General features: G+C 56.2%; 2 protein-coding genes across 10 annotated transcripts in view; one reads left to right on the top strand and one right to left on the bottom strand.

The window, feature by feature from the left end:
* Positions 1-810: 810 nt before the first annotated feature.
* IGSF8 (immunoglobulin superfamily member 8) lies at positions 811-8,586 on the top strand. 7 transcript variants are annotated; one of them, XM_073805640.1, is made up of 8 exons: positions 1,290-1,646; positions 2,782-2,927; positions 4,774-5,151; positions 5,858-6,319; positions 6,650-7,057; positions 7,272-7,685; positions 8,037-8,167; positions 8,329-8,586. In XM_073805640.1, the coding sequence occupies exons 2-7, from the start codon at positions 2,897-2,899 to the stop codon at positions 8,150-8,152; spliced, it is 1,809 nt and encodes a 602-aa protein (XP_073661741.1). In that variant the 5' UTR covers positions 1,290-1,646; positions 2,782-2,896; the 3' UTR covers positions 8,153-8,167; positions 8,329-8,586. The 7 variants fall into 7 exon arrangements, with proteins under 7 accessions (XP_073661738.1, XP_073661739.1, XP_073661741.1 ...); XM_073805639.1 differs by lacking the exon at positions 1,290-1,646 and adding an exon at positions 1,916-2,349; XM_073805637.1 differs by lacking the exons at positions 1,290-1,646; positions 2,782-2,927 and adding an exon at positions 811-1,214.
* Positions 8,587-9,224: 638 nt separating this feature from the next.
* KCNJ9 (potassium inwardly rectifying channel subfamily J member 9) overlaps positions 9,225-23,474 on the bottom strand; it is a 55,725-nt gene continuing 41,475 nt past the window's right edge. For all 3 annotated transcript variants that reach the window (XM_033856553.2, XM_073805643.1, XM_073805641.1), the window contains exons 3-4: positions 14,937-15,843; positions 9,225-12,305 (exon numbers count right to left, since the gene is read on the bottom strand). In XM_033856553.2, coding sequence (XP_033712444.1) covers positions 11,974-12,305; positions 14,937-15,786 — 1,182 coding nt within the window. In that variant the 5' untranslated portion in view covers positions 15,787-15,843 and the 3' untranslated portion in view covers positions 9,225-11,973. The remainder of the gene's footprint in view (positions 12,306-14,936; positions 15,844-23,474) is intronic.

Consider the following 23,474-nt stretch of genomic DNA (forward strand, 5'->3'; position numbering starts at 1 on the left):
CTGAGCACCTCCCCTGATCTAGCCACTGTGCCAGGCTCTGGGAAGACAAAGTCAAGGAATGTCTGGTCTGGCCTGTGTCACTTCCCCTCTCTGGGCCTCCATTCTCTCCTCTGTAAAAGGGAGTGACGAGTGAGTGGGAGGGTTGGGGGAATGAGTGGGGACTGATGGAAGTTTGAGGATGAAGGTGCTAGATGAGCTCTGGGGTCACCTCCTACGGAGGGCCACTCTGACAGGCTTAGCTTTGCAGACCTGGCTGTCCCTTTTCCTGGTTCTAGCTCCACCCTTCCAGCTCCTCCCCACTCCCCACATTCTCCATAGTTGAGAAAGAAACAGAGTGCCTAGGAAAGATGCCTTTTCCTGTCTCCAACCTCCAGGGCACACCCCACCCCTCCCAGTGCAGAGTGTTGTCCACTTCTCCTCACTGGAACTAGAGACTCCTTCACCTAAACCCAGGCTCACCCTTTCCTTAGGTCCTAACTAAACCTCTTAGCAAAGAGTTTAAATAATTTATCCCCCGGTCCCATCTCCTATTTAGTGTATTCTGTGCCAAGCACTTTCTGTACATTATCTCAATTAACGTCACAAAAATCCTTTGGGATGGATGTCATCCACCTCAATTTGCCAACAAGAGAACAGGTTGGAGGAGGTTAAGCAAGTTGACCAGGATCGCCAGCCAGGAAGTGACAGCATCCAAACGGCCCAGCCTCCTAACTCACTTCTGGTTCTGCCCCGAGGGGGTGGCAAACAGGTCTCCAGTGACATTGCAGAGCCCTGAAGCGCCCTTCAGACCAGATCCTCCTCGTTCCTTAACTCCTAGATCCCGCCCTTTCCCACTTCAGCAGGGTTTGCGGCAAGGCCTAGAGGCCTAGAGCAAATGGCTGGATTCAAAGTGAGAAGCCACAGTCACCTCGCCGACTCCAGGGCCCCTGCATCCAACTCTCAGGGAAAAGCTGGAAGGTGCAGGGTACCTGTGCCCTCCGCGGAGCAGCCGGGGATTTGGCCAAGACCAGGTGCAGCCCGCCCCCGGACCGGGGTCGGGGCGGAGACAGGGCTGAGGGGGCGGGCCCGGGTGGGGGTCGGGGCGGAGCCGAGTACCGAAGAGGGGGCGGGGCTAGGGCTGGAGTCCGGGTGGAGCCTGGAGCAGGGTCGGGGGGAGCCGGGGCCGAGGTCCAGGACCCCGTTGGGGCACACCCGGGGACCTGAGCAGGGCCAAGGTCTGGAGGGGTCAGGGCGGAGTTGGGGACCGGAGTGGGGCCGGGGCCGGGGCCGGGGCCAGGAGCCCAGGGCGGGGGCGGGGCCTGGGTAAGGCGGGGCGGGAATGGTCTTCCGAGTTGCCAAGGCGGGAGGGAAAACAGAGGCGGAGGAGAGGAGGAGGGGAGAAGGGAGGAGGGAGGAGGGCAGAGGGAAGAGGGCAGAGGGAAGAGGGCCGTGACTTGGCAGCTCCAGCTTCGCTCAGCTTCGCTCAGCTTCGCTCCGCGCACCCACGCCTCGCTGCCCCGCTTCGTGCCCCCCACCCGGGCATGCGCCCCCCGAACCCCCGGCCACCCAGAGCCCGCGCCGCCCCCCAGAGCCTTCGCAGAGCCGGCTGCGCAGGATGGGCGCCCTCGGTCCCAAGCCGCCGCCGCTGCTGCTGCTGTTAATCCTGGGTAAGCCCGGCTCTGGCTCCCAGCCCCGCCCGGCAGGTGCCTGCCACCTGGTGACCATCCCAGCCCTCCTCCCCAGCATTTCGGAGCCCCTCGCACCCCCTTCTCCGTCAGGGGCTCCCCCAGCCTCCCCGGGCCTGGCGCCCAGCTGCTGTCTGTGGCCGCGCTCCGAGCCAGTCTTGGGGCGGGCGGGGGTGGGGTAGCGGTGAAGGCTCCCCAGTTCTAGGCCCCGGGCTGGGGCACAGTGAGGACCCACCGGATGTCGCCCCCAGGAACCGCCAGGCCCCACTTCTCAGCCGGCACACTCAGGTCCTGAGGTCGCTGTGCACAGATGCTGCGACTCCTCTCTGCCTCACTTAGCTTAAGGCCCGGCCTTGGGTGCTCGCCCTGGTGGGCAGTGCCTGTCCATCTTTATAATTGCCCAAGTTGGCTGGAGGCCCAGGGGCCGGTTCTGCCCACAATCTTTGAAGTACGTCTACCCTAACTGCACCCCCCTACCACCCCGCTTCATCATCTGAAGTTGGAGGCAGTTCCAGCTCCATCCTGGGCTGGGTCTTTCCCCCACTTCCCTCTCCCAGATAGCAGCACTTGGCTCTGCAGCCTCCCTGGTTGTCACACCCCCTTAGTCCCAGCTTCCCTGCCTCAGGAGAAACCAGGCTCCGTGGAGACTGATGCTGAGCTCTCCAAGCACCCTGTACCTGTTGTGGTGGGTGTTCTGGGCCACCGCCGCATGGATGCATGAGGACCGTGACGGTGGAAATGTTTTTGGCGTGAATGGGAGGGCTCCCTGTAGGGATGGTCTGGGGAGGAGTATGGTATCGAGGCAGTGAGACTGCATGTACAGATGTTCAGGAGACTGAAACCCTTGAAATAAGAATACAGGGTGGTGAGGGGGTGGCTTTGGTGCCAGGATTTGGAGCTGCCATAGTTAAGGCAGAGGCTGACGTAGCCCCAGCCGCCTGTTTCTAGACCAGAGCTCCATCGTGGTGCCAAGGAGCCTCCCTGTGCTGCATAGGTCCCTGGGCCCAGGGGGACTAGCATGAGTCCTCTCCTTCGGGCCCTGGGTGGGAGGCAGGAGGATGTACAGAGGAAGGAGCTGTGAGGCCTGGCTGCCTAGTACTTGGCCCTTCTTCCCCAGTGGGCAGCGTGGAGCAGAGAGGAGCCCAGGGTAAATGTGGTGCAGAGATAGAAGAGCTTGCCGGATGTGAGCGCCCTGGGTGTAGGTGCTTAACTTTCATTTTGAAGATGAGGAAATGAAGTCACTTGCCCCAGAGAACATATCTAGTGAGTGTTGCGGCTTGGATTTGAAACCACTCCCATGTGACTCCAAAGCTGGTCTCTTTGCTCTCCTTTCCCTCTCCGCTAACACAGAGGAGGGGACCTGGCTGGGGAGAGAGCTGCCTGGCAGCTGGTTTCCCGAGGCAGTGGGGGTGACTTTCCCATGGGGCTCTCCAAGCATCAGCATTTGTGGAGGCAGGAAGATGGGAGGGGGCCCTCCTGAGCAGAGTCTGCCCGGAGCCCAGGGAAGGTGTCAGCTCGCTTGTCTCCGCCATCGCTCTGATTATGAAACATCCTCGGGCAGAGCCCTGCTGAGACACAGGCTCACTCACTGTCAGGGTGGAAGCTCATAGCTCTCTTCCAGAAACTGAGGCCTGGGAGTGGAAGGGGCTGGTCCAAGCGGTACAGCTGAGGATGGGGATGGGGCTGGGGCTGGAACCCGACCTCCTGATCCCAGCCTGTGCTCTAACCGAGCAACCACAAGTTTTCCCTCTGACTCAGCCGCAGGAAGAAGGGAAAGGTGAGGGTAGTGCTTCTGGAGGAGCTGGAGGACAGTTTGAGTACAGATTAGGTGTTTTCCTCCAGCCGGTTATGCCCCTGGGACATTCTGGTTGGTGAGGTCAGTGCCCTCAGGCCTCTCCTTGGAGTTCCCCATGCCTCTCTGGCTTTGTCCCTCTGCAGGGGCGTGTGGAAGCTAGCCAAGGATAGTAGGAACTTGGCCAAGACATTCTACTTCTTGTACCTTAACTTTCTCATCTGTAAAGTGGAGGCAGAGGGCTGACCCAGCCCTTCTTACATTCTGAGGTTCTGTGATCTGGGGCTGTGGAAGGATGGAAGGAGAGAAGGAAGAAGCTGAGCCCTCCAAGGCCACCGGGAGTATCTGCGAGGGCAGGGTAGGGGTGAGGGTGGGGTGAAGAAGAATGTTGGCCTCTTTGAGGAGAGAAAGATGGGAAGGGGCAGCTGGGGGGTTATTGCCGCCCTACTGAAAGGGAGCGGGGATGTAAATAAATGCACGCCATATGCAAATGAAGGCTTCTGTTAGGGAGTTGGAGGGGGTGGGGTGAGGGTTGTTTGTCAGCTGGGCCTGCCCGGGAAGATTGGCAGGCACTGGTGGGGGAGGGGAGCTTCTGCCTCCAGAGGCAAAGGGCAGAGGCTGGTTCTTGCCCCATGAGCCTCAGCTGCCTCGGCAGCGCTGTGGGGCAGAGGAGCAGTGAGCTCATGGCACGGCTGGAGTGGGGAGGGATTGTGTGGTGAGAACTGACTGGGCCTGTGCTCTGTCCTGCTCGGGCCACTGGCTCCATTGTCTGGAGTCCCCTGGCCCAGGTGACACAGCTGAGCGAACCAGCCCTTCTGATCAAGATTTGGCCAGCTCCCTTCAAACAAAGGAGGGGGACGTGTGGTCTCAGGATCCCTTAGCTAGAAGGCTCAGCTGGCATAAACGTGGGGAGACGGGGTGGAGGGGGAATTAAGGCACAGCCGGAATCGGGAATGGTTAAATCAGGAAGCAGATACTCCAACTCCCTAACAGAAGCCTTCGTTTGCATATGGCGTGCATTAAATCAGGAAGCAGATACTCCTTTCTGACCTTAGATGCTCTGCTTCTGGCCTGCCAGTAATGGGGTGTTTCTGGGGTCTGAGGCAAACCTGGCTCTATACCACCACCTCCTTGAGACCCAGGTGTCTTACCTCCCAGCATCCTTTGCCTGTTCTCGGAACAGGGCCCAAGTGTACACGAACTTCCCTCAGGTTTCCTTTCCTTTCACAAGCAGAGGTCAAGAGTGATGCGGGGGTGGGGGTGGGGGGCTGCAGTAGGGACCCAGGCATCCCTAACTTCTCCTGTCCTTCCCTCTAGGAGTCGGGTGCTGTGCCCGGGAGGTGCTAGTCCCTCAGGGGCCCCTGTATCGCGTGGCTGGCACAGCCATCTCCATCTCCTGCAATGTCACTGGCTACGAGGGCCCTGCCCAGCAGGACTTCGAGTGGTTCCTGTACAGGCCTGAGGCCCCAGAGGCTGCCCTGGGCATTGTCAGTACCAGGGATACCCGATTCTCCTATGCTGTCTTTGGGCCCCGAGTGGCAGCTGGTGAGGTACAGGTGCAGCGACTGCAGGGTGATGCCGTGGTGCTCAAGATTGCCCGCCTGCAGGCCCAGGATGCTGGCATTTACGAGTGCTACACACCCTCCACTGATGCCCACTACCTGGGCAGCTACAGCGGCAAAGTGGAACTGAGAGGTACTGGGCCCTGGGATGGGGTCAGGGCCGTGCCCTCCCAAAAGGCAGAAAGTCAGGGCCAGCAGGGACCTAAGAGGAACCTGAGGCCCAACGAGGTTAAGTGACTTGCATGAAGTCACCCAACAAGTTAGTGGCTGGCCTGAGACTCTAACCCAGAACTCTGGGTTAACTCTCTTCATTCCAGTCCACGGCTCTTATTCTGTCAAGCTACTTCCTGGGAGAGGAGAAGTGTCCCTAAGCTCTCCAGCCCCTTTCCATTCCCTGATGGGGTAGGGGAGCCTGACAGGGTGAACAGACTCCATTCCTGGAGATTCCAGGATCCAGATCTGGGGGAGTGGGGGTGGCGGGGGAAATAGAGGCAGGGTAGGAGGAGTGAGACCACATGACATTCTTGCTCTCAAGTTTGTCTTCTGAGAAGGAAGACAGAGCCACTCTTCTGAGTATTTCAAACAGGGGTCAGTCTCAAACATAAGGGTCAGTAGGCGATGGGCTGGTTCTATGAAATTCAACAAGTATTGAGTGCCTGTTGTGTGCCCAGCACTGTGCTTGGCACCATTGGGTTACAGAAGAAATAATACAGCATGAAGTCTCTGCCTTCTAGGAGCTCACAGTCTATTTAGGGAAATAGGTTGTAGGTAGGAAACAGTACCAAGGGTTAGTTACTGTACAGCTCCGAGCCCTCCCTCACTCCAGCTGTTCTCTCCAGTTCTTCCAGATATGCTGCAGGTATCTGCTGCCCCCCCAGGGCCCCGGGGCCGTCAGGCCCCAGCTTCACCCCCTCGCCTGATGGTGCACGAGGGGCAGGAGCTGGCACTGGGCTGCCTGGCACGGACGAGCACGGAGAAGCACACACACCTGGCCGTGTCCTTTGGGCGAGCTGTGCCCGAGGCGCCAGTGGGGCGAGCAACGCTGCAGGAAGTGGTGGGACTCCGGCCCGACATGGCCGTGGAGGCCGGAGCTCCCTACGCTGAGCGGCTGGCGGCAGGGGAGCTGCGGCTGGGCAAGGAGGGGACTGAGCGCTACCGCATGGTGGTGGGGGGCGCCCAGGCGGACGACGCAGGCACCTACCACTGCACTGCCGCTGAGTGGATTCAGGATCCCGACGGCAGCTGGGCCCAGATTGCGGAGAAGAGGGCTGTCCTGGCCCACGTGGACGTGCAGACGCTGTGTGAGTGCCACGCGTCCCACGGTGCCAGCTGGGAGCCTTGGTATCTCAGTAGGCACCATGGGCACTAGATGGCCATCGTCTGACTCCAGGGAGCCCACCTTCCCTAGAGTGAAGTCCCATTAGTATCGCTTCCTGTTAGCACCTGTACCCCTGACGGGCTTTCTCTGCTCAGAAATTGGGTGTGGGGATGGGAGGGCCATGGCTCAGGGGTGAGAGCCAGGCCCCTGGGTGGCAAAGACGGGTGGCCTCGAAGTTGCTGCTATCAAGGAAGGACAGGTGCTCTGTGCCCTCTCCTGCCTCCCTGACACCCCTTCCCCTCCTGTGTTTCAGCCAGCCAGCTGGCAGTGACAGTGGGGCCTGGGGAACGTCGGATCGGCCCAGGGGAGCCCTTGGAGCTGCTGTGCAATGTGTCAGGGGCCCTGCCCCCAACGGGCCGTCATGCCGCCTACTCCGTGGGCTGGGAGATGGCACCTGCGGGGGCACCTGGGCCCGGCCGCCTGGTTGCCCAGCTGGACACGGAGGGTGTGGGCAGTCTGGGCCCTGGCTACGAGGGCCGGCACATTGCCATGGAGAAGGTGGCTTCCAGAACCTACCGGCTACGGCTGGAGGCTGCCCGGCCCGGGGATGCGGGTACCTACCGCTGCCTCGCCAAGGCCTATGTCCGAGGGTCTGGGGCCCGGCTTCGGGAAGCCGCCAGTGCCCGCTCCCGGCCCCTCCCCGTGCACGTGCGTGAGGAAGGTGAGAGGGGGCGGGTTGGCCCTGGACAGGATATGGGGTCTGCAGAACCTTTCCCTTCTGTTTCTGTGCCTCTCTCCCTCTCCATCGGCTGCCTCCGTGTCTCAGTCTCACACTCCTGTTCTAAGATTGTGGGAACACCCGGAGTTTCTGGGGTGTTGCTTGGACAGCAGTCCTAACCCCATGCCCCTTTCACCTTCTGACTTTTGTTCTGCAGGTGTGGTGCTGGAGGCTGTGGCCTGGCTAGCGGGAGGCACAGTGTACCGCGGGGAGACGGCCTCCCTGCTCTGCAACATCTCCGTGCGGGGCGGCCCCCCCGGGCTGCGGTTGGCTGCCAGCTGGTGGGTGGAGAGGCTGGAGGACGGGGAGCTGAGCTCTGCCCCTGCCCAGCTGGTGGGTGGCGTGGGCCAGGACGGTGTGGCAGAGCTGGGGGTCCGGCCCGGAGGAGGCCCCGTCAGCGTGGAGCTGGTGGGGCCCCGAAGCCATCGGCTGAGACTGCACGGCTTGGGGCCCGAGGACGAAGGCGTGTACCACTGTGCCCCCAGCGCCTGGGTGCAGCACGCTGACTACAGCTGGTACCAGGCGGGCAGTGCCCGCTCAGGGCCTGTCACGGTCTACCCGTACACACATGGTGAGCGGTGCCCCCCCTTGCTCACGCGCCCCCAGCCCCCCTCACCCCCATGCTCTTGTTCTCCTTTTTGCATCTCATCCTCCTGCCAGTGGTCCCTGTGGTTCCTCTTTCTCTTCCTCTTTGCTTCACACGGAAAGTCTGAAAGTCCAGCTTTCAGCCCTTCAGTGCCCGGCTGCCCCGGTGTCCTGGTGGTAGGGGCTGGCTTGAGCGCAGAGCGGGCAGGGAGCAGGCGGGGGAAAGCTGTGTGGGAACGGGAGGAGGTGGTGTGGACAGCCTGACCGAGAAGGTACTGGCACGTGGGTGGAGGGCAGTGACACCCCGGACTGAACACAGCCATCCTCTCTTGCCCAGCCCTGGACACCCTGTTTGTGCCCCTGCTGGTGGGTGCAGGGCTTGCCCTAGCCATCGGAGCCACCATCCTGGGCTCCATCACCTGCTGCTTCATGAAGAGGCTGCAGAAACGGTGATCCCTCACACCCCAGGTGAGGGGCAAGGACCCCCATCCCCATCCCTGTCTTCCCTAGTCCTGAGATGAGCAGCTCCCTCCCTGGTCCCAGCTGGAGAAGGAGAAGCCCCTCTCAGCTCTGCGGGCCAGGGCCAGGAGGAATTCACACTCTCCACGTGCATTCTCCCGTTCCTGCAGGTGTGACTATCTTCCAGCCCAGCCGCAAGCCCGCCTCTGGTGTCTGAATACCCTCTCCCTCTGCCTGCCCTTCCTTTAATTTATTTGACCTACTCCCACCCAGAGTGGGGGACACGGCCCCCATGCCCCACTCCTTCCTTCCCAAGCTCCTCCCTCTGGCCTTCTGTTCATGATCTCATACATAGCCCAAAGGGAGGCCGTTCCCTGTCCTAGAATTAGTTTTTCTAAAATGTGAATAAACTTGTTTTATAAAATCCAGGGCTGGCTGTGTCTTCCCCGCCATGAGGCTCTAAGAGGCAGGGGCGCGTGGCAGGTGGGCTACTGGGGGCTGACAGCCTCTTCTGGACGACCCGCACCTCTCTTCCCCCCCCAGAAACACCATCTGGCCTCCGTGGGCCGTGCCACCTACCCCGGGAGGGGAAACCTGGGTCCCATCTGCTGTCTGAGCTGTCAGTGCAGAGCCAGTTCCTGTTGGGATTCCTCCTTGGGGTGGGGAGAGAGAAAGGGGGATGAGTTCCAGTTGAGCACGGCCTCTGCCCCTAGACTTCTCCCAGGTTGCAGGGCAGGGTCTTCCAGGGCCCGGTGCCCTTTTCTGAGTCCCCATGCTATTCTGCAGTCTCATTCTCTCCGTCAGGCTGATCTTGGACCTGACTCCTCCCCCCAGGCCCTGGGGCCTCAGCCTTTCTCCCCCTGATCTCCATTATTCTGCCTGACAGCAGCAGAATGGAAGGCCCAGGACACAGCCACCTAGGCGACGGGGACGCCAGCAGTCAGAGGGGCCCCTGCACACACCCGCCCCACCACCTGCGCGCAAGCCCCCTTGCTTCACCCGTCCTCCCGTGCCCCCGGGGCTCCCTGCATTTGTCTCTGCCTAAGGATTCTCGGATCCTAGAATTCTTAGCTGCACTGCACCTCGAGAGGCACGCAGTCTACCTCTTTCAACTCAGTGATTTAAACATTTATTGAGCATTACCAGTTTACCAAGTGTTGTTTTTACAGATAGGGAAACTGAGGCCCAGAGAAGTGATGCGACTTGCCCAGAGTCATAGAACTAATTCGTGACAGTGTCAGGCCTAGAACCCAGGTCCCCAGACTCCTTGCACTGCACACAGTGGGGCCCTGAGTGGTCGCTGAGTGGCAAGGAGAGGGGTGGCGGGGTCCCAATGCCTTCCATCCAGCCTCAGTTCCTCTACGGTGGGTTCACTTGCAATGGGTGAACTACCGCGTGAGTGAGTGTGGACACCCAGAGCCCACTCCCTCCTGTCCGGACTCCAGATGTTTCAGCAAATTAAACCAGAACTGCTTCTTACCCCCATGCCCCAACATTTGTTCTTTGGGAACAGCCAGCACCAGTGTTCAGGGACCTCATCTTTGGGTGATAGTGACCCAAGTCACCCTGTGACCTGAGGCAAAGATGTTCTCTCCGAGCGGACCCAAGCTGGCGTGGGCTCCCTCTGCAGCCCCCTTTCCTGCTTCTAGGAGGCACAGCATCCCCCAGGACCCCAGCTTCCCAGCCTGGAATGCAGCACACTGGGGTGCTTCCCCGCAAGGGGCTCAGACTTTTGTTAAAGAACAGGAATGGGGTGCAGCCCGGGCCAAGGGCTGGAGGTCACTGCTGGGCCCGTGTGGTGGGAGGGTGTGTCTGCCTGTGTGCACACATCTCTCCCAGAGGCAGGTCCCCCTACCTCTGCCCCTTCTCGACTCGCCATTGCTCCTCCTTCACAATCCTGGGGTGGGGCGTGTCCCTGGTGACCGCGATGACACCAGGAAGGGGGTACACGTGGCGTGGGAACACCTCTCCAGGGGCTCCTGCCCCAGCTGGGCAGACGGCAGGTCACAGTCACATCCAGACATTTGGACTCTCGCTTCTCTCTCTCACATCTCCCACATTTAATCCTGCCTCTTAAGTCCTACGTGGGATTCTCTCCTTTGCCACAGATGCCCTTCCTACTTCAGCTCAGCACCACCCTGGCAGCACTTCCCCTGAAGCCTTCCCGACTGCTCTGTCCCATCTATCTTGCCTACTCATCTTGCCCAAACACCATCTCTAGCTTGTCACAGCCCTATTTCCACTGACGGGCGAGTCCCTAGGCCCAGAGTCGGACTCTTCAGCCTTGGTTTCACGGTCTCCTTTCCCCTCACCGCAGTTCTCCATACCCATTATATTTCAGTCTCCTCCCCAAGGACCCTCAGCTACTCCTCAGCTTGACGCCCACCTCCTGACAGGACCCCCAAGTCTGCTTAGGGAAGGGCTTCTCGGAGCGTGGTCCCTGTTCCAGCAGCGTCAGCAGGACCTGGGACTTGTTAGAAATGCAAAGTTTTGGTCTCTACTGTAGACCCATTAAGTCAGAAACTCTAGGAGTGGGACTCAGCCATATGTGTTCCCAAGCCCTCCAGGGGACCCTGATGCCCACCCAAGTTCGTGACTGCTGGCTCAGGTCACTCTCCAGGCCCGACGCAATCCCTGACGCAATCCCTGACGCAACTCTGATTACCAAGCCCTTCCACCCCGTGCTCGGAGAGATCGCCCAGGTTCTCAGTTTGAAACAGCTGCCACAGGCATATTTCTCTGTTTTCCCCACGTGTACTGTATTCCCAGAATAGGAATCGGGTCTCTGACTGTCCTCCCCACACATGCCCGGGTCAGTGCTCTGGACCCAACGGGCACCCAGTGAACCACGTGAATGACTCCCTGTCACTGTGCCCTAAGACCGATTCTGCTTTCCTGAGGACCCCGTGTCCCAGCTCTAGTGAACTCATGTTTCTCCATCTCTCCCCGGCCCTTCTTCCTCCTCAGAACCTCTCTATCCCCTCCCACCCCTGCAGTGGTACTCACGAGACCTCACTTCACTGTCAGAAAATAGCCATCCCTTGTTCCCCTTTCCTAGGCCCTGCCCCAGGGCCCCAGCTCTGGCATCTCCCCCATCGCCGGTTTCCCTGCACACATGGACAAGGTCATTCACACCCTGCTGAGCCGCCCTGCAGCCTTTCGCCCTCCCTCTCAGCCTGTCACAGTGGCAGGGGTGGAGCTGGGAGGGCACCCTCCTCATCTCTGCCCGCCTCCGTCCAGCTTTCTCACCTCTGGGTCAGCTTGGGCTACTGTGTCCAGTGAGACAGGTGTGCCAGACTCAGGGAAGCTGGCTGAGGAGGTGAGTGGGGCCTAAACTCCAGCCCACACTCTGCTCCCCAAGCCATGCACCCTAGTTTGGGGTAGTGTCAGTCTGGAGGGAAAAGGCGCCTTTTTAGAATTTGCACCAAGATGCTCTATGAGTCAGCGGCAGCCCTGAGCACACCACCTGTCTGTTGGTTTGTTGGCCCATTCACCTATCCGCTGGCTGGCTGTCTCTCTCTGCTTCCACCTTCTCATCCAACCCACATAGGTCCATCCTCTGTCCATCCATCCACGCGTGAACAGAAGTGAAGGTCAAACACAGACAGGCTGGCGAGTTTACCCATTCCCCACCCTCCGTCCTCCTGAAATCAGGATCTCTCCCATCCATGTTGGATCCCAGACCTGAGATTCTGAGGAGGCTCCCCAGCTTTAGTGCATTCCCAGGGACCTTGCCTGCGCCCTCCTCCACCTTCCATAACCAGCTCCCCAGGTACCTGTGTCTGGCCCTGCCACAGGGATCTGGAGGAAACTGGTCACACCTTGGACTCACTCTCCGGGGGCGGCAGGCAGCCGTTCTGCTCTTTGTCAGCCCCAGCCTCTTCGCCCGCCCCCTCCCCCAGCCCCTCCTCCTCCACCTTCTCATCCAGCCGGCTGGGGATGGACCAGTAGAGATGGGCGTCAAGGCGGGCTGCGGCCTCGGCCAGCTCCCGGGCGCTGCATGAGGGTGTGGGCACCTCAAAGGTCTCGTGGAAGCTGGCATAGTCCACCTCGTAGAAGCCATCCTCCAGGGTCAGCACTGACGTGAAGCGGTGACCCCACAGCACCTCATCCACCAGGTAGGAGCTCCGAGCTTGGCAGGTCATTCCTGGGGGTAAGGGCATGGGTCAAGGGGGATCCCGGCCCCAGCCTTCCCTCCCCTGCCTCATTCCACAACCCTATTCCTAGAACCCTTCCCTGGAGCCCTCCTCAAGGACCCCCACCCACCCACTTTGGTCCAGCCCGCTTTCTCTTCCTTCCCAACTCTTGTACTTGTCCAGTTCCCCCTCCTCCTCTCCATTTGCCCCAACTCCTCTTAACCTCCAGCCCACATTCTCCCCTCCTCTCCACTGGAGATGCCAGTCAGAGAAGTTTAACCTTGAAACTGACCTTGGGGATCATCTAGCCCAATTTTCCTCTCCATACAGGGCTCCCCACTGGAGCATTCCCAATAATGGGCAACTAGCTTGCTCTTGATTACATCTCAGGATTGAGAGCTCACCACCTCACAAGGAGCCCACTCCTTTGTGTGACGGCTCTAATATTTGGGTTGTTCTTTATACAGAGCTAAAATCTGCCACCCTTATTTTCACTCTCCTGCTGTATGACACCCCTTCAAGTATCTGAAAGCAGGAGTCTCAGTTTTCATCATGTCTTCTCTCCTTCAGGCTGAACATCCCTGTCTCCCTCCACCATTCCTGATGTGACCTGGCTTCCAAAAACTTTACTTTCTTGACTGCAAACCAGAGTGGCCAAGGAGGATCCTTTAAGCACTCTGAGTGTGATAAATACTCCAACTGTGGCCTGATCCATGCATAAGAGAGGGCTCGCCACCTCTCTCTTCTGGCCATGACGCTTTAGCTAATAGGGCCCAAGATTACATTACATAAACATTTTTGGAAGCTGTATCACATTGCCTGTGGCCAACTAAAACCCCCGATTCTTTTTTCACCAGAGCTCTTCCATGCTGTGCTTACATAAGTGATTTTTTAAAGCCTAAATGTAGAACTTTATATTTATTCGTTTTAAATGTCATCTTGTTGGATTTTGGCTCATTTTACTTGCTTTTCAGAAGCATTTTGGATACTGACTCTCTCACCCAAAATATTACCATCCTTTCCAGCTTTGTCTCTCTAGAAAAATCCAACAAGCTCCCCTCCCTATCTCCTCCACCCTCCCCTCCCCATATCTCCTCCACCTCACCCTCCCCTGTCCTCCTTGCTGTGGGCCTGTGTCCTGTTTTCTCTGTGGGGTGGGCACACCCACCGGGGCAAGTGATTTTCCTTCTACCCTGAGATCTCTCATGTTCCCCTCAGCTCATATGCACCTCCGAACAAGGGAGAACGGAAGAGTGAACATTAGCTAAGCAGAGACTGGCTCTCAACATTGAAAGCCCTGCCCTGAGCAAACTTGGGGACTTTCCTTTGTTCCTTTGGTGAAGACTGGCGTAGGAAATGTCCGGTAGAGGAGGGGAAGAAGAGGCAAAAGGGACACTGGGGAGAGGGGCTGCAAGGAAGAAAGGGAAGGGCTGGAGGTACAAAGGGAGAAGAGGGTTGGGCAGGGACTTCTCAGGTACCAGCAAAAATGTGCCAGCCGGTGAGATGAGAGGAAAGGAAGTAGGGTGCATGGGGGAGGGGGAAGGAGTTAGGGGAGTATTGGGGTGGGGAGAAGGAGTGGGGAACACTGAGGCAGAGAGCGGTGAAGTAGAGGCTCAGCATGAAGGGCCAGGAAAAGGGTTTGATGACACCAGTCTGGGAGAAGCCAGCAGAGGGCAACACTGGCAACAGTGGCAGGAACTGCAGGGCCCCCTGCTGGGCCTTTGGTTATCCCACTTGCAGTTTTCTTCTCCACTTCTGGATCTCAAGTCCCAAAGGACTCATTTGCTGCCCCTGCACTGGTCTTATCCTACCTGCTCCCAAACCTTTCACTGTATAAGCCTGAGTTGGAGGTTCTGACATCACAGGTACATTGCTAGTTCCTTCTGGAAAGGGGCTTGAAATGTGCAGATCATCTATCCTTTGTCAGTGGAAACCGAATCTTCTGATGGATGGGGAAACTGAGGCAGAAGTGAGCCCAGCTATCAACCTCTCCCTAAGGTCCAGCCTAGGAATAACTCAGGCCATGGAAAACCTGCACCATCACATTCCAGGGGCCTGGACCCCTCAGTACTGAGAAAAACCCGGAACCTAACCCTTCCTTCCTACTCTGCACCCTAAATGCTGAAGCCAGACTGCCTGCGTCCAATCCAGACGTGGTCACTTATTTAGCCTATGTCTGTGAACCACTTAACCTTTCACTGGGGCAATTTCCTCCCTGAAAAATGAGCACAGTAAAAAGAAATTACCTTCATGGGGCTCCGATTAAATAAACCAGGAGGTGTAAAGTGCTTTGGAACCGTGCAGGGCACAGAGTAAGCACTGGGTGTTGTCTATTATCATTACTGTCTCCTATTCCCAGTGACACAGACCTCTCAGCCCAGGGCCCCAGGCCAGGGCCACTTCGGAGGATTCCTCCCAGCTTTCTCTCGCCTCTCTGGGTGGGTGGGTGCGTGGGTCACTCTTTTCATACACCCCTCCCAAACCATCTCATCTCAGCTCTCATCCTCCACCAGCCTCTCCATCCACCCCCACCCCCACCCCGCTTCCTCTGCCCTGGCCCCTCTGGGTCCAATTCCCCGCCCACCCGCTCCCCTCCTCCCCCTGCACTTCCTCCTCTCCCTTCTCCTTCAGCCCGCCCGCACCCGTGGCTTCCACCATGCCCTCGAGGATGACGACGATCTCGAAGTCGTCCCTCTCGAGAGCGCGGCGCGACGCCTCCCAGAAGGGGCTGGCGGCGTCGATCTCGTGGCTGATGACAAGCGGTGAGACGAGGAAGAGGCGGTCGTCGCCCGTGTCAAAGCCCACGCTGAGGTCGGTCTGGTGCAGCGGGATGAACTCGCCCTCGAGCGTCTGGCGCGAGCGGATGAGCTTGGCGCGGATGGAAGCCTCGACTATGTGCGATGAGCGCAGGTCACCCACGCGGAACATGAGGCAGAGGCGCCCGTCGCGCAGCGACACCACGGCGTGCGAGGAGAAGACGAGCGTGGCGGCGCGCTTGTTGGGCTGCGAGATCTTGACGAACATGCAGCCCACCATGAAGGCGTTCACCATGGAGCCCAGGATGGCCTGCAGCAGCAGCAGCACGATGCCCTCGGGGCACTGGTCGGTGATGACGCGGTGCCCGTAGCCGATGGTGGTCTCCGTCTCGATGGAGAAGAGGAAGGCGGCCACGAAGCCGTTGAGGTTGTTGACGCACGGCGTCCACGCCGTGTCCTCCAGGTGCTCCAGGTCGCCGCGGCCGTAGGCGATCAGCCACCAGATGGCGCCGAAGAAGAGCCAGGTGAGCGCGTAGGCCAGCACGAAGAAGAGCAGGCTCAGGCGCCACTGCAGGTCCACGAGCGTGGTGAACAGGTCGGTCAGGTAGCGGTACGTCTCGCGCACGTTGCCCTGCTGCACGTTGCAGCGGCCGTCCTTCTCCACGTAGCGCTGGCGGCCGCGGCGCCGCGGCTGCTCCTCAGGCCCCGGCGAGAAGGCGGCGTTCTCCTGCGCCATGGCCGTGGCCGCGGCGGGGAGGTCACGGCCCGGGCGGCGGCGCGGGGCCTGGAGGGGCTGAGAGGTGGGCCAGATTAGCCGAGCCGCGGGAGAGGCCGAGACGTCCGGGCCTGCGCCCAGGGGCCGAGTGGCCCAGAGCGAGTCCCTTGCTGTGTCAGCCTCAGCTTTCCGCATCGGTAGAATGGGAACAATACACACAACCCTAGCCGTCCCCACCCCCATCTTACAACACCGTGAAGATCAAATGGGATAGTGTGTATGAACTGGATCGCACTCTGCACGACTATTTTCAGGGAAACGGGGTACCAGAGGTCTTGGTCCCACTGCTCTAACTGGGCTGTGCAGCACCTCACGGCCACCCCCAGGCGAGAGGCCCAGGCAAGGAGGGAGTTTCCTGAAACGCTTAGACTGTGGGTTCCTTCGAGGCAGGTGCTTAATCTTCCTCTCCTGTGCAGAGCCCTCCCTGCCTGAAGGCCACCCCCGCCCCACTCCGCCCTGGCTGATATCAGGCCGTCCCCTAATCCCTGTCTCCGCAATTCAACCTGCTGTCTAACCAGGCTCTTTGGAAGTTCACCTGGAGACTGACACAGAAAGTCTTTCCCATTCCTTCCTCCCTGAACCTCGCTTACTCTACCCCCTCCCACATCTTCTTCCTCTCAACAAGCTTACGAAGGAGAAATGGAAGTGGTGGAAAACGAGTGAAAAATCTCCAGTGGGCAAGGGTTGAACATTCCCACCTTGGGAAATTCCTACTGGAAATCCTCCCTGAGGACTGACCATGATCAATGCGGCTGTAGCGTCAGCCCCATTTCCCCTAGGTTATTTCCACAGTGGAGACAGCCTGCAAATGGGCAGGAGGACGGGAGAATATGAGCTCAACATGGACAGCCGGGGTAAAGGAAGCACAAAGTTCAAGGTAGGCTTGCAGCCCTCTAGTATCCTATTCTTCATGAGCCGTTAAATCAGATAAGTGATTTAAGCACACACCTTTACCTCCTTCCTCCCTTCAGTTCGCCCCTCCCTCCCCAGCCTCCCACCTCCCTTGACTATCCTTAAACGGCCCCCCTCCATATGCCGCAAAGCTCACATTCCCAGGGAAGCCTACCTGATTTTGTTTTAAGTTCTTCCCCGTGACGAGCTCTCTGAGCTGCAGGCTGCCCTGAGAGAGAGAGACCCAGAGCCCTTCCCTAGGCACCCAGGGGCCCCTAGGAGGTATGGCTCGTATGAGGAAAGGTTAAGAATTCAGGACTTTTCAACTTTCCCTTCTTCTTGGGAATCAGCCTCTTTCCCCACTCCAAGGAAACCTGGGCTGGCTCGGGTGGGGTGATGGAGGGGAAGAGTGTGACATAAGGACCACAGATGGCCTGGACGTTTGACCAGGTCCTGGGGAGAAACTGCCTGGGTATGGAACTCCAAACCCAGCACTCTCGAATTTAAATTCTGGAGTGAGGTGTTCTGCAGCCAGACCTTTGGAGGGGTGTGTGTGTGTGTGTGTGTGTGTGTGTGTGTGTGTGTGTGTGTGGTGTGGTGTGGTAGAGGGCAGGAGGAAAAAACAAAATGAGATGGCTTGGAGCTTAGGGGCATCCCTTACATTTCCAGGAGGAATCAGGGGACACAGGATCCAGGAACCCCAATGCAATGGCAGATTAGGGTCTTCCCCTCCCCCAACCATGAGCTTGCTTTTTCTCTTCCTGCAGCCCACGATGTCCTCGGTTGGCTTAGAGATCACAGGTCATTCAGAGAAGTACCTGGGCCCACTTATTCCAGCTTCTGCCAGGGTGGGCTTTCAGATGTTCTCTCAGGGTCTTAGGTAATCTGACCCCCAATCTGCCTGCTGAGCTGCCTCTGCCCAGGTGTGGGGAAGAAATGCCAGACTCTGATGGCCCCCAGAACTCTCTCACCCGCCATTGCCCTGGGAATCTAGGTGAGCCTCACTTTGATTGTGTTTTATCTCCTGTCTTCGGGCTGCACTTTCTCCATGGGTAAGGAAAGGTGTGAAATTGTTGCCTCTATCTCAAGAGCATCGATTTCTACACCTCCCCTCCAAAGAGTCCTGTTCCTCCAGCCTATTCCTCCTTATTTCATGTGCATGCTGTCCCCCTTTCCAGAAGACCCCAGTGCTGCATTTTCCTGGATCTCCCCTTCTCTGGCTAGAGAGTGCTGGCCAGCAAGGGGGCTTATTTTTTGGAAGGGGATCGGGCGAAAACTCCCTCAGGAACCAGCTCTTCCCAAACCCCCACTTGCCTTGGAAATAGGGGCCCAAACCCAAGTCCCCTGGAACTCAACTCACAGCGTGTGGAGAGGAGAGTAGCCGGCAGCAGAGACCCCTGGGGGTGTAGCGTCCATGCCCCTGACACCGCCTCCCCCCCCACCCCAGCCCCCTTGGAGGGTGGGAGCCGCAGGCACCGCTGTTTCTCCTAAATGTAGCGGCAGCTCTGACTAGGACTTGCTATCTGTGTCATCCGCACTTCCCAGGCTCCCCTGCTCCTCTCCTGTTTCCACAGCAACCAGTCTGGCGACAGCTCTAGAGCATCCCCCTCCCCTCCCCAGTCCTGGGTACCACTAGAGGCTGATCCATACGCCATAGCTATTTTTAGCCAAAGTTCCTCCTCCTGGACAACTCAGAGCTCGCCTCTTCACCCCCTCAGGAAAACAAAACAAAAAAAAAAAAAAAGAAAAGCTAGCATGCTGACTCTTTCCTAAGAAGCTCCTTGCTCTGGGAAAATACAGGCCTTGATGTGTTTGGGAATAAGGCATTTGGTTTCCTAGGGATTCACCTCCAGCCGGGCTTCTGGGTGCATGTGCTGCTCTCCGGTCAGGCCTGCGATCACAGTCTCCATTTTTGGAGAGGTCACCCTGATCCAGAAGAAGGTAGCTAGAGGGAAAAGAGGTCCACCCAAGGAAGGGAGGTAGGGTCAGAGGTTCTAATCTTTGTCACTGATTTGCGATGTGACCCAGAGGAATCACTTCCCTTCCCTCAGCCACAGTCGCTCCATCTTTCACAAGACGTGGATATGTGCAAATAGCCCTTTCTGCCTACTTTACAGGGTGTGCAGATCGAACGAGGGAATGTAAATAGAAGGGCTTTGAGGAGTAGTTTCTTAACAGCAAAAGGTCTAGAAACAACCCAAACGTCCAACAGAGAGAAAAGGCTAGTTGAGGGCTTACTAACTCTTCATTCAACAAATTTTTGTGGAGCCCACGTGCCAGGTAATGTGCTAGGTGGGGCTGGTTACAGAAGTGGATAAGTCCCTGGCCACCAGGAGCTCATGGTCCAGTGGGGGAGAAAGATCCGTAAGCACAGAATACTAACACTACTACTGAGAATTGACTGAGCATCAGCTCTGAGCTAGACACGCGCCGTATTCAACAACCCTGGGCAATACCCTATGAGACAGGTATTATTTTCTCTATTTATAGATGAGAAAATTAAAACTGAAAAATGTGAAGTGATTTACCTAATGTCACAGAGTTGGATATCGGCAGAGAAGTAGTCACACTCATACACCTGTGTCACACCCCCATGCTCCCTTGGTGATGCAATATTTGTGGCAAGTTCCTCCCTTGGTGATGCAATATTTGTGGCAAAGCAATATAATCAGTTACTATGTTCATATATGTAAATGTGCATGCAGGTACACTGTTACATAAAAACCAGGACATGAAAGTATTCTTTTTTATTTTTGCCCGCAGCACCACACGTCTCGCAGGATCCCAGTTCCCCAACCAGCAATCAAACCTGTGCCCCCTGCAGTGGAAGTGTGGAGTCCTAACCACTGGACCGCCAGGGAATTCCCCAAAGTATTCTTATAAACTGATCATAACTGTATAGAAATAGCTTTAGGAATACTGATAAAAATCAGGAAAAAAAATTGGAGAAATGGAAATACTTCAATGTTTATTTTCCCCAGGGAAATAATTAGAAGCAGAGAGTGGTAGACGAATGCCAGGTGTTGCTAGTATCTGCATTATTATACCCAAGATATTGATCAGTTCTCCAGCTGCCTTAAAGTTGGAACAGGAAGATGTGAGCTAGAGAAGCAGGACGATATAGAAATGGATACCAGCAGGTGAGAAGTTCCTGGAATGGCCTGGCAAGGTGGAAAAGGTGGTGCTGAGTACTATAGTCTCAGGAGGCAGTGTCCTGGGTTCAACCCCCAACTCTGTCCCCTATTAGCTGGGTGACTTTGAGCAAGTTACTTAACCTCTCTGACCAGTTTCTTCATCTAAGAACTGAGAACAGCTGTATTATCCATCTCTGGGGGATTGTCATGAGGATTATATGAGGCAGTGGTGGCACATTGTAAGTACTCAGTAGATGCTAGCTATGGTCTTCCTTCTTCTCCTCATCATCGTCTTCATCCCAGGCATCTCCTGAAATCTCCACCTACCCTGTGCCACCTTCCTCTGTGCTGGTGCCACCCAGTGAGACCTGCAGGGGGCACTCCTGGTACACCGCCCTCCTCTCCCAGCCCTCTCGCCTGTGTTTCTTGTTCCAAGTGGAAATATCGAGTTTTCAGCCCGAGATTGGCATCAGGAGGGCTGTTAAAGCCCCAGTCAACATCCCCGTCTCCTGGGCCTGGCCCTGTCACCTGAGCCTTGGGACTGCTAGCCTGCCCTTCTCTGTCCTGCCAAGCAGCTGCTCACGTTGGTTCCACTGTGCCAGGAGCTCAGAGAGAAGAAACCAAACTCCTGGGCAAGAACGTATTTGCATAGAACTGGCCCCATTTCCTGGAGGGGGAAATCACAGGGCTGGCAGCGTCCTCCGGAAGATGTATCAGCCAGCCCCCTGCCTCAGTGCAGGCTGCCTTGAGCGCGGCCTTCCTGACAAAGGAGAACACCACCCCCTCCCCTGCTTTATGGATCCGGCAGGTCCTGGACTTCGCCTGGTATCTAACCTCAATTCTTTGTTTATCATTGAACTTGAACAGAGTGAGGGAAAAACATGTTTTCTGAGGTACCAGGATACAGAAAAATTAGCAGGATCCTAGCTTTCAGGTATTATGAAGTAAAGAAAGCAACTTTACGAGGAGTCAATGAAATATGTCAGGACAGTTGTGACGACGGGAGATTGGGTTTGGAACTGGAGAATGTTGAGGGCAGGATGGGCACAGCTGGGGCCACACTGCTGGTCTATAAAGAACCTTGGTACAAGGTAGAAAAAAGGAACCCCCTCTGGGCAGACGCACTCCTTATGGCATGTAGCAAGTGGTACTTCGGCATAAGAATAAAATAAAAAGGGGAATCCCTCCAGTAGACACGGCTCCAAGCCATGATGCAAGGAATGGCAAACTGAACATGGTTCAGTCCTCAGTTTTCCCCCTCGGTGGGTGCCTTAATGCAGTGCACAAACTGTACAACTGTATGTGGCAGCCTTGGGATCAACCAATCTGGGAAGATTTCCTTGAGCCATATCATGAGACTTCTTAGGTAAAAGGTTGGAGGTGGGAGAGGAAGCATGCTGGGGAATACAGGAGATGGCTGAGGCTATGAACTTAATGGAGCAGGGAGGCCAATCAGTTAGATTATAACAATTTCTATAAATTCAAGGGAGATGGGGCGCTAGCAAACTCAGAGCAGAGGGAGCATAGGTTTGCAGGAGTGAAATGTGGCTGGATATTAGAGTGAAATGGGGAGAAGCAGAGCACAGATCCAGGACACATGGAGCCCCACTGGGCTTCTGAGGCCGAGGGCTTTGCTGGTCTTCTGGCTGAGTTCAGGAGAGCAAAAGGATCAGAACCTTCTCATACACAGGTCTATCTTGCTTTATAGGACTGGAGGAAGTAGACCAGGACCTAAAAGTCATGGACGTTAGAGGTAGTCCAGAATTAATCCTCACTTTACAGGTAAGGGATGGGTCCCAGGCAATTTACAGACAAGGATGGGTCCCAAGTAATTTACAGGTAAGGGATGGGCCCCAAGAGCACAGACAGAACTAAGACCCAGGCCTCCTGGCTCCTGGTCCCTGGTTGTTTCTTTATTCCCTGTTGCCTCCCTCCTACCACAGTATATTGGGTGTTTTAATAGAATTTCTGTCCATTGGACCCAATTAGAAAGGTACTAGAGAAACCACCTAGTTAAAGAAATTCTGGATAGAACCCTTTGGTAATGTGATTAAGCATCCCCTAACTTACGTCTTATAAATGTGAGTTCTTGTAAATCACATTTACTGAAAGGAGGTGGTATACCTAAATAATGATCCATTCATGACTTGGTAGGGGGGTGGAGCTCAGTCCCTCTCTTGGATTTCTCCTCTGTGGTCACGATTATCCAGCTATTAGGTGCCCCACTACTAATGGAAATTGTTCAGCCTTGTGGGGCCCGAGCACTAAAATGCCCCTTGGAATCCTGTGGTGGGCGTTGTCAGTATCTCTATTTCCAGCCGATCCCTCTGACTGTGAAATGTTGCCTATTCTGAGCCTCCTCATGCCTCCTGACCCAAAGCTTCCCTCATCCCTTCCGTCCGCACTGGCTTTTCCCAGCAGAAGCCCCTCATACTGCTGCCCACTTGTGGATTCTCCTTCCCAAACAAGTTACTCACCCCTTCCTGTCCTCTGTGCTCTGAAGGAGCCCCTGCCCTATTACAAATGAGGTAAAAGAAGAGATGAGGCCAAAGTTGGGAGGAGGGAGTTAGAAAGGAGCAACTGAGAATAAGAAAGACAGAACTCGCTAAAGTGAGGAAACAGGGGTGTCCTTAAAAAGAGATGGTTCCCCTAACTGCCATTTTCTGTGGGAACCCTGGACATCGCAACCCTGGCAAATTTTTCATACCGATGTGTGCTCATATGGACAAGTTTATGTTTCAACTATGCAAAATCACTCTAGTGTCACCTCGAGACAAGCTTTGGAGTTCAACGTGCGTGGATTCAAATTCCAAATCGAACACTTTCTAGCTATGTTACCATAGGCGAGCTGCTGAAACTCTCTGAACCACAGTGTCTCCATCTCAAGTAATATGTATATCTTGCGTAGTAAACACTCACAAATATGAATGTCCTATGCCGTTTATTATTGATTTCCTATTGGGCTCCTGGTGACTGTTCTAGGACTTCTTTCTTTTGTAAAAAGACTTCGAAATTAAAAACTGACATTTGATATGTACAAAGGAATGTATACATGATGGATATCTGTGTATATGCTATAAAACGTAATTTAAGAACAAAAGCTCGATTTAAATCACTCTTGTAAAATTAGAAACTTACAGTGCCGTTCAAGCTATCTGTGTCTTTTTCCACAACCTCTGCACACCTGCTGTTATGGAACTTCTAAATGCTTTCTAATTGCTCAGTCCCACTGCCACCCTGAGTTTCAGTAAATGGCTCTTTTGAACTACAGAAGAGTGAAAACCATTTGGAAGGAACTTCTGCAGAGACTCCTTCACCACCAGGTATCTCTTTCTGCTCCTGCCCTTTGATTCTTTCTTCCCTCCTCTCTCAGAGGAGTACTCCAAATGTCGAGCTGAGGAGTTTGGACTGCGACCTGCAAGCAAGGGCCACCAGTTTGGGGTTTTGATCCAAGGGCACAGGGACTGACATTGTGAATACAGGTTACCTCTTCCTCTGAGACTAGAGAGAAGGGTGAAGGGCGGGTCAAGGTCCTGGGCTGCTAGTGACCTTCCTGATCCTGACAGTAGCCATGAAAGGAGAAAGGATATCCTAGAGACATAGAACAAAGGGAGACTTGACAGA

Source organism: Tursiops truncatus, chromosome 1 (genome assembly GCF_011762595.2).
Source record: "Tursiops truncatus isolate mTurTru1 chromosome 1, mTurTru1.mat.Y, whole genome shotgun sequence".
Lineage (NCBI taxonomy): Eukaryota > Metazoa > Chordata > Mammalia > Artiodactyla > Delphinidae > Tursiops > Tursiops truncatus.

Bases quoted from the DNA above. Each gene is read 5' to 3' on its own strand.
- IGSF8 (XM_073805637.1), top strand. From the start codon at position 875: ATGGCTGGATTCAAAGTGAGAAGCCACAGTCACCTCGCCGACTCCAGG. The intron at 6,320-6,649 runs GTGAGTGCCACG...CCTGTGTTTCAG, and splicing joins CGTGGACGTGCAGACGCTGT to CCAGCCAGCTGGCAGTGACA. The intron at 7,058-7,271 runs GTGAGAGGGGGC...TTTGTTCTGCAG, and splicing joins CGTGCACGTGCGTGAGGAAG to GTGTGGTGCTGGAGGCTGTG.